The 12,911-nt window shown below is 48.1% G+C and overlaps 1 protein-coding gene across 4 annotated transcripts in view; it reads right to left on the bottom strand.

Annotated features, from left to right (window-relative positions):
• Positions 1 to 12,911, bottom strand: part of TRAF7 (TNF receptor associated factor 7) — a 35,976-nt gene that overhangs the window by 12,518 nt on the left and 10,547 nt on the right. For 2 of the 4 annotated variants that reach the window (XM_056336544.1, XM_056336545.1), the window contains exons 2-6: positions 9,025 to 9,143; positions 8,725 to 8,782; positions 7,459 to 7,550; positions 2,634 to 2,750; positions 1,227 to 1,319 (exon numbers count right to left, since the gene is read on the bottom strand). In XM_056336544.1, coding sequence (XP_056192519.1) covers positions 1,227 to 1,319; positions 2,634 to 2,750; positions 7,459 to 7,550; positions 8,725 to 8,782; positions 9,025 to 9,105 — 441 coding nt within the window. In that variant the 5' untranslated portion in view covers positions 9,106 to 9,143. Of the gene's footprint in view, positions 1 to 1,226; positions 1,320 to 2,633; positions 2,751 to 3,068; positions 3,370 to 7,458; positions 7,551 to 8,724; positions 8,783 to 9,024; positions 9,144 to 12,911 lie in introns of those variants that run through there. The other 2 variants (XM_056336547.1, XM_056336546.1) reach the window with 2 other exon arrangements.

Below are 12,911 nucleotides of genomic sequence, written 5' to 3'. Positions count from 1 at the left end.
GTCAGGTGGATGAGACAGCTGGTTTGTAAGCCCATTAAACGCACTGTAATTTTTGTCACTTTAAACAGCTGTCTATCCCTTGATTCTTACAACAGAAATGTATAGTAAGAATTTAACTTGATAAAAGTAGCAAATACAATTTAACATGCTAATGAAAATACAGAAAGGAACAAAGGCTGCAGCATTTTGCTGATCCTGAACTTGCCTCGTGGGTTCTCTAGAGCCTCCTCAGCCACGTTCCCCTGCCACAGGGCCAGTGCTTGGCAGCAGCGCTGGAGAGGCTGCAAGTCACCCTTCAGAGCTGTTATCTGCTGCCCTGCTCACACGGCCTTTTCCTGCCCTGCACAGCTGCACCGTGCTCTCTCCAGAGCTGCCAAACCAGGACTGCAAATGAAGCCAGTCTGCTTCCTGCAGATTTTTTTTTTCCCATCTTAACCAGTAAATCTCAGTGTCTCCATGAAGAGCTGCTTACTGAAATGGTGCAGCGAAACCACACCAGCTTCCAGCACCTTTGGGGATAGCACCCTCACTGCAATAAACAATCCTGCTCTCTGCTTTTCTTGCTACAGCTCCATCCTAGTAATCAGAAGCAAGTCAGAAGCATTAGAGAGCCCGTCACGAAGCCATCTTTCTTCACATGTAGCACAGAAGCAGGAATAATATACTGTTTCTATTAAATCCCAGTAAAATGGAATACAGAAGAACATTCATAATAGTCTCTGCCTTTCATTAGAGGATCTCAAATCCCTTTGCAAGCATTAACTAAATGAAGCTTCAAGCCATTCTTGTTTTATAAGAAACTTTCTTCACAATGGAAGAGCAACTGTTCCCAGGGCGCCCAGGAGGCAGCAGCACTCTGCAGAGCCCTTCAGGACAGGGAACGAGGAGCCTTAGACCTTACTGAAGCCACACCAAGGAGACCGACCGAACATGGCCAGGACAGCTCTCCTGGGAAACAGCGCAGAATTTTAAGCAAGCCCCAGGCTTCTCTGGCTAACTGCAGAGTGCCCACACACCCCACTGCAGACTGGTTCAGAGCTGCCTTGTGGGGAAATGTAACACGTCCAGCGCCTCTGTTCCTACACCAGCCTGGCTTCCCCGCGCACGGGCTGCCTTGTCTTCCCTCGCTCAGGCTGACAGTCACTGGGGAGAGTCAGGGCCTGGCTATAGCTCACGTGGGACATCTGTGGAGCCCACACTCGATATTTGGAAGGGTATTGCCTTACCCCACAGGTTGTGATGACTGGATCCTTAAACACACTACAGCACAGTTGGCAGCACAGCTTCACGGACGGTTGTTCAGCAAACACCAGTGGCTCCTGAAAAGGAGGAGAGAAAGGGACAGAGAAAGCACAGGGATTAGTCCAAATGCAAGAGCTTCCAGCTCTGCAGAAGGAACAAAACAGCTTTTCAGCAGTGAGCCCTGGGGAGCCTGGGCACAGGGCACGCTAAGGATTTCATTATCTCAAAATAAACTTCAGTATGGACCTGCTGACCTCCAGTATGTAAGAGGCAGGGGAAGAATGAACTTGGGAATGGCCAGAGACTCTCAGCTCATCACAGACTGGGGGCCACCAGCATCGGGCAGGATCAGGACTCAACAGCGAAAGGGACAGACCAACTGCTTTGCCAGAGTGACGTGAGTAACCAGAACTGTGTGAGCTGCTCTGTCTGGTACTTGGTTGCACCGAACAATGTATTGTCAAAAATGTCCCCTGTACTAAGCCTGAAGTTTAAGTGAATTTTAAACCAGCTTGCCCTTTTGCATTTCTGAAACATCTTCAAGGAAGGGCTCTTTCATTCTCTTATGAAGCAGAAACAACATTGTTTCTGCCACAATGGGCCCATCTCTCCAGTTTTGTTTACCAACTAAGACTGCCAGAATGCGGGTTCTGAGCACGTCCTCCTGGAGCAGCACAGCTCTCCTCTCCACACCAGAGCAGGGCTTCACATTTCAGAGCATTTCAAATCAATCACTGCAGTTCAATCTGTCTTTTCATCCTGTGCTGCTCTCAGAAATGCAAACACAACCCCCTGGGTTCTCAAATATGAAACACACACTTTTATCCCAGATCTGTGGCAAAATGCCACCTGACCTTTTATGCATCCAGTCTGGTGTTAGTTACTGGGTCACAAGCTAAGCTCAGCTTAAAAGTGTCCTCCCCCAAAAACAGTCACATGTGGACAATTCCTTGCACCCTCCTGGGGCTTACAGTCAAGTCAGTGGGGTGCCACACAGCCCTAAATGCAGGATAGGGCTCTTTATCAGTGGGGAATTGTATTAGTCTTGCTGCCTGGGGCTAGACCACCAGTCTAAAGACTTGCAACCCCCTACAGCTCTGCAGCAGAGCCAGGGAATCACACACAACTTTGCAAAGCCTTGCAGCAGAAAAGCCACACATTGACCCCTCTTTACAGATAGGGATATGGTACACAACAAAGCAAAGTAACTCACAGAAGTTGGTGCTGGAAGCAAAATTAAAACCACGAGTCCTGACAGCCAGGGTTTTAGTTGCCAGACATCACGAAAAATCTGCCCATGATAGCTCTATGTACTCACAAGCGTCCACTAAGTTTCTCTTTTGACACTGAACTTCCTAATACTGCTCCTTCAGACAATCCCAAATACCTACTGGCTCCTCCTCTTCCTCATGGAGTGAGAACGTCGAGCGCAAGGACATGTTGGACTCAGAGTGCAATGAACGGACGGAGATAGCAGAGTCAGAGCGGCGTGGGGTGCTGATCGGAGGCTTCAAAGAGATAAAAACCGGAATTATCACAAATAATTCCCTCCCACTCCAAAACCCTATGTACAGAGACTTCAAGTTCAGTCCCCCCCTCTTCACAAAACTCAGCTGCTCCATTTGTTCATCCACTCTGCCAAGCTGCATTGAGTGGCCCCCAGAAGTAGTGCGTCTCACTGCTGCATGCCCTTCCCAGCAGCTGGGAACACTGCACCATGCCCAGAGACAGGACAGGCATCATTCAGGTTTAACTTACTAAACCAAGTCGACATCTAAATTCCAAACACGTAATCTTCTCAAAGGTGCATTCGTTTGTACACTTACCGTGCGCACCCGCAATGCAATGATTTGGAAGAATTAATCCTTCATAGAAAGCTTTGTAAATCTCCCCCAGAGACAGCTACCAGCTTCTGCAATTTCTATAATCTCTGTAGCAGCACTTGTTGTTTCACTCGCTATCTAACTTCTGCCAAATTTCTTTGCGTAAGTGTGGAGACTTCCTTCTATTCAATTCAGTAACAGACCGGCTTTGTCGCTTCCTGCTGGGGAGGGGAGAGCTCAGTGGACATCGTGTGTGCCAATCAAGAAAAATCCCACTGGTTACAGCAGCCTTGGGATTGGCTTTGAGGGAATGCTGCTGCTGGAATATTAACCAGCACCACATCTCTAAGGGTGGAATATCAACCAGCAGCACATAGCCAAGATGCAATTCATTGTCAAAGTGAAACCGGAGACCCTTCAGACCATGGGGTGACTGGGTTTGGGGGTCCAGCACGGCTGGTAGCGCAGCCACTGCTGGGTTGCTCTGGAAGGGATGCTGCTGGCAGACTGGGAAGAGTGCAGAGAGACACAATAAAAGTTTTGAATGAGCCGAATGGATGGGCTGACAAAGAAGTGGAAGAATAAGCCATAAGCTTCAGACACTTAGCAACAAGAGATGACCAATGCCCAAGCTGCCTGCGCCTGTACGTATCACACCTATATGTGGCTTGACTGTAGCCTACATCAGTCACAAACTCCTAGAAGCACTGGCTGGAAGGAGTGCTGGAAATCACTGGTCCCACTGCCTGCTCGAAGAGGGACTCTCCCTGGCCCTGGATCAGGTCAGCCCTGGCACTGCCCAGCTGGAATGGGGAAAGCTGTGTGGGCGAGACTCCACCGCCACGGGCTCCTGTCCTGCATCTCCTTGTGAGCAAAACATTTTTTCTCTCACATTCAACCTGAACCTCCCGAGCTGCATTTTGTGTGCTTGCCCTGGGTGAAAGCATGTGACATCAGACCCAAGGACTGACAAAAGCAATGCAGGAGACCAGTGGGGCAATCAGGAAATTCAGCAATGAAAGATGCAAGATGAGGTCCAGAGACTGCTGCCTTCCCCAGAGACAAACTATACTGCAGTCTGAGTGCAGTCCTTGCTGGGCTGCAGAAGAGGAACAGACCAGGATCCTGCTGGTTCTTCACACTGCTCTGCTTCTTAATTTTTATGATACTGGGATCTTAGGAGCTCAGAAATGCTGCATCTGCTTAGAAGGCAAAGCATAAAGCTCTTTTCCTTAAAGACAGCATATTTATTGGCTAAATATGTAAACCTTGAGCAGGAATGATTCTAACGAGGTAAATCAAATTTATGTGTATCCATTAATTTTATTATTTTCCTCCACTAGTAACAGAAGTTACTAAAATAACAAGAATGACTGTGCATAGTCCCCATTCTGGAGGTGACACAGAGATCAAGGCAGCAAAGGCAGGCTCTGCATGGAGGCAGTTTTATCAAAAGCAACACCCTGTGCCAATCACTGATGGCGGGGGGGGGACAACGAGGAAGGACGGACGGGACAGGACACCACAGCCCAAGAGCAGTGCCAGGAGGCAGGGGTGTGAGACAGCTTTGCTAGGCCTGTGCAACACTGTGGACTCTGCATCCTGGGTGGGCCAATGCCGGTGTTAACTACGCAGGAGAGAAGTTGATGTGCTGAGAAAGGTCACTCCTGCTGCAGAGATAACGCTGAATGGCAAAGGTGTGTGCTCCCTCTCTACGCATCTGCAGCCTTTGCTTCTGCCAAGTAAACAAGGCTGAAACTAGAGAACCCTCAGCTCCACAGGGTCAGCCACTGCACCGCTTCCCACTCCTAACCTGGCTATTTAGACTGAGCTTTGCAGCACAGTCACATGTAGAGCAGCCAGCACAAGGATCTGACTGCAGGGTGCTGTTGCACAGCAAATAGGGAGCGAAGAACACAGGACCCCCACTAAGGGCATCTGCCCAGGCTGGGGTGGGGAACCCATACGCCCCAAAGCCAAGGAGCACCAGGCCGTGCTGCTGGGTTTGCAGTTCAAGGCTTGCAGAGTTCAGGGGCAAGGTGGCACAAGTGGCACTGCTTTGGCCAGGCGTGGATTTGGGAGGATCTGTCAGAAGGGTCCCACCTCTCCACAGCTGTGCCAGGGCTACTTCTGCACTGAACATCAAGTTTACCTTCAAAGAGCCCACAGATGGAGTGCTCAAACATCTTCTGATGGAAAATGGATAGCTTGCGGCTGGCCAGTAACACAGTCAAACCTCTGGTTCAGAGGTGAAGCTCCCTGTAAACAACTGAGACTGGACAGCCAGTCAGCTCTCCATCCATTAATATACATTTGCCCCAATATTCAGCTGTAATCTTTAGCTGCAGTTCCCATCACGTCAGCTACAAAAGCAGCCTTTACATGAAGGCTCTAGTACAGCCCTCATTTTTGCTCCCTATAGGCATAATGAGGCTGGGAACTCGTGACACTGTTTTCAGGAAAGATGACAGCAGCTGCTCAATAACCCTGCCTTGCACACAGCACATGCTCCTCTGCTTTTGGTTTCATTAACAGAAGTTTTAAAAAGAAAGAAAAAAGGGTGGCAGAGGTCACAGGAGAGCTCTGACTCGTCTCCAGCTGTCTCTGATGGTTGACAAGCCCTTGGCAGCTTCTGGAGAAGGGAAGACTTAGCAATGAGGAAGGGAAATCCCAGACTATTTCTCGACAAAGCAAAGGAAGCTTCCTAAAAGGGTTAGTGAGAGTTTGTCTGGAGCAGCAGGCAGAGCAGGGCTGTGGTACTTCTGGTTTGTTAGTACCTCACACTGCAGGCTGCTTCCTGAACCGCTCATTAAACCTCTTGCTATTGTTGCTTAAGAATATTTAGCACTTCAGGGAAGGTGAGCTGAGACTGTCCAAGAGGACTGAGGCTCGGTCCTAGAAAAGATCTCTCCTATTCTTGGCTGCACACCTCAGTTCATGACACTGGAGTTTTCAAAGGAGTTAGGGAGCTTTTCCATCAGGCATGGCTAAATATAATGTCCCCAGCACCCCCAACTCCTCTGAAAAAATCTTCACCTATGCTCTGTGAGAACTGCACAGCTTGTAAAAAGGGTGCAGTGAGCACAGTACTGAGCCCACAGGATCAGTGCTGACAGCCAAGGGCTTCCTGGAACAGTGGCCCAGCACCATGGGGTCAGTGATGTGATGGAGAGTTGCTTTTGCCAAGGACATGAGGCAAATGTTCAAAGGACTTTTTGAAAAACAAAACAAAAAACACATGCTCACATAAAACACAGCAAGATCTCTGAGCAACAGAAGGAACTTTATAGGATGCTGACAATAAAGCTCTTTGCAATCTGGTGTCAAATTTATTTTAAGAACTGTTGTAGCTCTATACTGTTGCTGACCTCAGTCTCTGCCAGTGCCCAACTTCAGCAGCAGCAGTGATCCATTTATCCCTGGCTTGGAAGCCAGGTCTTGTAACCTGACAAAGCCTACAAATGCTTACTTAATTTGAAGTGTACTACTAACATGCTTAAATCTAAAAAGGAGCTTGCAGTTATGAGATGTGGCTGGAGCATTAGGGACAGGGGAAGGTCAAGACCTCAGAGATATCCATCCATTCACTGAGGTTTGCTTTGCTGTTCTTTATTTAATTGATTTAGCCAATTTAATTTCTCTTTAAGCAGCTAACCCTGAGGCCTGTTGGACCACTAAATTCCCCCAAGAAAGAAGTTACTCTGAAGTGAGTGTGATGAATGAGAACGCTGGATACAAAATTGAGAAGTGCTTTTCTGCAAAGATACTGTGAAACGTGGGAATGGTTTGTGTGAGAAGACCCCGATGATGTAATCCCCAGGAGCCAAGCATAGTCTGTAGTGTCTGACATCCCACTCCGCAGATTTCAAACCTGCTCCCTGTGGTCAGAAGCCCCATCTGGAGGCAGAAATAGGAATGGATTTTCTGGTTATAACTGCAGGGCCAGCTGTGCTGCTGGATGGTCCATCCAACACGCCCTGATCGAGACTGACCGGCCTCAGCCACAGCCCCAGACATTGCTGGCAGTAGCTCTGCTTTCTCCCAAGCTCAGGAGACCCAGAGCACAGGGTACACCCTCAAAAGTAGGCCTGCAGGATTTGTGTAGCTCCTGGGTTTTGTAACCACATACCATTCTCAAACAGTTTGAAAATAAGCACCAGCATACCAGCCTAACACCCCAGGTCAGAAGTAGCCTCTGCTTCCCCACTGCACCAACCACCAGGCCAGCCAGGAAACACTGAGGCTGGTCCTGCCTCCAGTGCAGACATCTGCCATCTGCCTCCGACAGAACAAAGTGCATCGGAATGATAAGGGAGGCAGAGAAGTCCAGAGGAGCACCAGACTTCTCTCATTTGTCATATAATCAGCTAAGCCAGTCAGCAGCAGCACCTACCATGCCATCATCCTCATCTCGTGGGGAATAGGTGAGGGTGCTGGAGGAGGATGGTGTCCGACGATGCTGTTTAAAAGTATTGGTCCCGTCAGCTTTAAAGCCAAAAAAAAAAAAAAAAAAAAGGCAAGCATTTAGGCTCCTCGGTAACATTTCCAGCTATGGGTCAGTCTCTGTAGCTTTAAGTGTTCCTCAGAAATGGAAAAGACTAGGGATTCCCCAACTCCATGACCTGGACATAACAGTGCAGACAGAACAATCTTGATCTCTGATAGCTTGCTGAAATGCATGCGGCCCTTTGAAGGCTGCTTACCCAGAAAAGAGCACAGATAATATTGTACCAGGTCCACAGGTTAAAAATATTATTAAAAGGAAACCTTATACTCCCACATATCTCGGTCACCAACAAAAATTGCTTCGATCAAGGGAGGTCTGGATATTCTGGTCATGCAAGGGAAGCATGCTAAATTAAACATGATATTTGTATAAAGATCATATTACTTTATCATATCTTTATCATATTACACATGACTTTACATCAAATTTTGAATGTAAATATTAAGGAGTCCAAAAAATCTAGAGTCCTGGACAAATATAATCCAAACATTTTCCTTGGGCCAACGTTCATTTCCTTATCTAAATCAGTGTCAAATGCCACCGTTTGTCTTTACTAAAAGGTAAGGATATTTATATTCCAAAATGAAACCAGACCTCTTCCCACATTCACACCACATGTCAGGGCTCAGACTCCTCACCTGCTGCGCTTTGAGGAACAAAACGCAAGAATTTTAAATGAGGTACACACTTGCATGCCCTCCTGTCTGAGCTAAAAATGGCCACGGGGGTTTTACCAAAGCATCCAGAGTGACTCAGGCAGGCAGGGAGTGAAGACACAATTTTCAGCACTGGTAATGATTGCATGAGGAGTCACAGAGATAAATAAGGTTTGGTACTGGGCTTTGTTGTATCAAACCCTGTTGTTCTATCCCAGTTACAGCTAGGGCTTCCCAGTGGTACCGTTAACTCTGTGTAATGGGAGAAAAGTTCTGTGCATGCTCATTTCCATCATGTCTGGTGATCAGATGCCATGATTAAATAACACTTGGGCTGCGTAATACTAAAAACAACACCTCGGCACCTGTCTATAATGAACACAATGATTCTCCCAAAAGCCTTATGATTTGTAAAAGAGCAGCAACAATAACAAAAAACTGGTAGGAATCACACACAGTGCTTTGGGGAGAAGCTCTGTGCATGAAATACACTCACCCTTTGTGATGGTAGTCACAGCAGAGTAGGCTGGCCCAAAAGTTGTTTCCATTCTTGTCTGAAATATTGACAAAATGAAGGTCAGCGCGTATCACTGCAGCACAGCCCAAAGGCTTGCTACCTTTCCTGAAGTGGTGAAAAAATGTACGTACATATTTCCAGCTTTTATCTGTGAATATTTTAATTTTCAATAGCAGAAAATAACATTTTCAGCAGGCATCTCCATTTCCCCAAAAGAAAGGATGAGAACAGAAGAAGCAGCCCTAGCCCCTGTGCTCTGCCAACAACATTGATCCTTACCCCGTTAGTGTTTTCGGAAGTAGTGATGTTTGTTGTGCCACTGGAGAAACGATTGTAGCGAGCGTTCTTGTTTGAGCTCATAATCTAGGCCAGCATTTGTTAGTCATGGGAAGTTTGCTCTGTGGAAGAAGACAGGCAGAGAGTCAGGTTCTGTGTACGTATTTTCCGGGGCTCAGAGAACACTCTCGTGTAGCATTATGTCCAAGTATTTACCCAGACTCACATAAACCTGGATTTTCAGAAGCAAGTGGCAAGGACAAAGTCCGGTTCCATCAAATCATTCCTGGATGAGTGTTCAGCATTTATAAAAATACAATTCTCTTTTAAAATAACTCCTTAATTGCCTGAAGACTGGAATACCCATAATCATTAGCTGCTTTTACAAGTATACGACTGTTTTAACAGCAAATGAGACTTCTCAAGGATACCATCCCACCAGCCACGTACGCATCAGTCTTTTCAAAATGAGAGTATGTGCCAGTTGTGACTGACAGTCTCAGCGGAGAAGAACCCTGCACAGGCTCCGTGTCTGTCCTCTCTCTGTCCCCAGTTCAAGTGTAGTTCAGAAAGCAAGTTGCCTGTTGCTTCCCAAAACACTTTGCAGAGCAGTGATTAGGAAGCCAGGCGCTGAAAGGGAACCCCTTCCACGCGACACAGCAAGGAGGAACCCAGAGCGGACCGCGTCATGGCAGGCAGAGGGATTTCAGCTGAGGCCACAGACACAAGGGTGATCTTTCAGCCTGCCAGGGAGCTGAGTGCACAGAGGGCAGAAGAGGACTCTGGGTGTAAAGCTATACCAGTAAAACCCTTATCCCATTAACTGTGAAGCTCAAGCTGAGCTGGCCTGGACTCCACAGCCCAGCAGGGAGCTTGTTCACTCACGACTTTGCAGCTCAGACCACCTTCTCAGCACACGATAGAAACATCCCATTCAGTCACCTGGGGCTGTGCTTTAGCACGAAGGGTTGTGACTGCCTTCCTCCCCCCAGGACTACCCACTGCCAGATGAAAGACGAGGTGCCCTGGAAGCTCAGCAGCCCCTCACCATCAGCAAGGGTGGCAGAAAGGGATCCCTCCGAGGGAGCCCCTGTTCTGGGCAGGCTGTGCAGTGCTTCCTGGCACTTCCAGCCAAGGAAAGCAAAGTCTAAACTTCCCTGCACCCCACAACTTAAGGCTGCCTCATATTCAAAAGCATGATGAGCACAGGCCTTGTCCTGTTCTTACAATGAATTCGGTGGGAGTTTTGCTATTTAATTCAAAAACCCTGGGCTGTACTGCCAAACACAAAAGCAAGGGCTAGGTCTTAGCACAAAGCAAAAGCGCCACATTTGATTTAGTTGTATTTGCATTAAAGGAGTTCTTTCCAGCACAGCCTGAACTATGAGGACAAGGAAACCATGAAAAGAAACCTTACTTCAAGTAACATGTTTTTGAATCTGGATCTCACTCCCAGTTTCTGCTCAGAAACAACAGCAAAGTCTGGATCATCACCCAGAAAGAGAAACCCTCTCCCCCAGAAGTCAGCAGATGGGCTCATTTCTCTTCCTCCATTGTTTACACAGTTTTTTACAAAGTTCAAGTTTGCAAAGTCAAGTATTACACAATAGTAATCTTCAGAAACACATGGAGTTTGTGTTCTTTAACCTCTGTTGAAACCTGATGCTGGCTCCGGGGTACAAAATTACACTGTTGTCCCAGTGAATTGACAAGATGCTCTCAAAGAGTCTCCTCCGGCGCCAAGGCACCCATAGGAAGGAGCTGCACACCCTCTCTGCCACCACATGGAGATGCTTCTGGCTTCAGCAGAAGTTTCCATCAGGGAAGACAAGGGTTCAGCAGGGCACTGAGCTCTCCTCCCAAGCTGTCCCTTCATCCTTGCAGCTGAAAGGTCTGTCCCAGCCCTCCCAAGGAGATGGGAACCCTGCACTCCAGGAATAAGCTACTCAGGAAGGATCATGATTAAGAGACCTCTTTCCGTCCAAGTTACGTCTTGGTACTCTCACTGCCAGCAGCAGAGTCCAAGGGCTAAACAGACAGGACATCTGCAGTGAGAAGAGACAGGCCAAAAACAGTTTACTAAGACACAACCCAAATCCTTTTTTGCAGGACAAGAGCCAACCACCAGTGAAGGGCACCTCAGAAAAGCCCCGCAGATGCCTGCAATCAGCCAGTGCAGAGCTCCCAGTCCCTGCCGAGACAGCACCGCTCCAGCCAGGCTTTTGCACTCCTGCTGCTCACATTTCCAACTTTGGGGGAGGTGAAATGTCTTTGGTGTTTCTAGCAATCGGTTCTCTCTTATCTGAGGGTGACAAGTCCTAAATCTCCAAGTTCTTTATAAAGGAGACCACTGCGATTCCTCCACTTTATAGAAAGGGAAACTGAGGCTCAGAGGAAAACATGATCACACAATGTAGCTGTGACCTGGGACCTGCCCAGGGCCTCCTTAGTCCCAGCCCAAGAGCATACCCACCTCCCCCGTGAGCCCCAGCACAAGGCTGCTTGCACACAGGGCCGGTTGCGTCCTACCCTCACACTTTAAACACTGCAGAGGCGATGCTCAAGCTGTCCTCGGCCGCTGCTCTGCTAACGGCCGACAGCTCAGCCCCACCTGACACAGCACTTCTAGCTGCTCGCTGCAGTTTTTTTATCGGACAATTGTCAGGCAGACAGATTACAGCAGCAGCACGCTCCAGGGAATCGCTGCTCAGGTATAAACTCTCAAGACAAAGCTACAGTCTAAAACAGAAAAAACCCAAAACCCCAACAAAAACCCAAACAAACAGAAACTCCCAAATTAAACCCAAGCCCATCTTAAAAACAGGGATCTGGAGAATGTTTTCCACACATTTGAAAGCACTGTCCTGGCTGTTTGCAAATGCCAGATCCCTTAGGAGATGCTAAGCAGAGTTGCTGGAGTTGCCTCAAGAACAGCAGGAGTGAAGCAGTGTTGTGCTGCTGCATCGTGGAGACCTGCCGAGTTTAAAGCTGGGTTCCAGCAAGCGCAAAGTTTGGCACTGGCCATCAGGACCATTTTATTCCTTTCAGTGGCTCTTAGAGCACTGAGAGCAGAAGGCACAGGGAGGATGGGTGGTGGGGAGGAGGGCAGACAAAGCTTTTGGGTACCACACTGGGTGTGGCCCTGTGAGATCTGAACCCCGTTCAGCCTCTCACCCTCTTGCAACCTTGGGCGAGCCACTGGAGCTCTCTGCTTCCTCCCTGCACAAGTCTCTTTAGTTTACCCCCTCTGCACAGCATATCCGGGCTACAAAGCCTGAAGATGAAAGCATCTCTGGATGCCCGTGCAGCGCCTAGCACAAAAAGGTCTCCACCTCAGCTGGGGCCTTCAGATGATGCCATGCTCATACATAATGTAAAGCAAGTACTGCCATGACCGATGGCAGAAACTGCCATATTTCCTGGGATTTCATGTCTTGAGTTTGCATGATCTCACGTCTAATAACATGCATGCACCTCTAAAGTTCCCCTCCTCTATAGGTTCCCTATGTCTAACAATACAGATAAGCTCACCAATCTCTCCTCTAGAGAAGGGATTCCGCACCCTCCTCCTCCCATGTTAGGGTGGAAATAGAGTGACTCACTTTTCAGGGTTATGAATTAATGATCCCTTCTTCAAAGAACCTCAGCAGCATCTACCCAAACACCCGCTATCCTGCTTTACTCACAAGACAAGAGCAGGGATATGCTCCCACCTCACCAGCCATGACAGCACTAAGGGAACCTCGCGTATCAAATATTCCTACTGAGTTTTAAGGCAAACAATCAGTCCCAGATGGAAAGAGAGAAAGCCCATCCTTATGGGGGACTGTGGGCTGTCTAGAGACTCAGGCAGAAGCTTCATCGCCTTCTCATTTTCAGGGTATGTATTG

The sequence above is a fragment of the Falco biarmicus genome, chromosome 4, assembly GCF_023638135.1.
Source record: "Falco biarmicus isolate bFalBia1 chromosome 4, bFalBia1.pri, whole genome shotgun sequence".
NCBI classification, from domain to species: Eukaryota; Metazoa; Chordata; class Aves; order Falconiformes; family Falconidae; genus Falco; species Falco biarmicus.
Note: the sequence above shows the minus strand (reverse complement) of the source record. Positions and strands in the feature narration are given on the sequence as shown.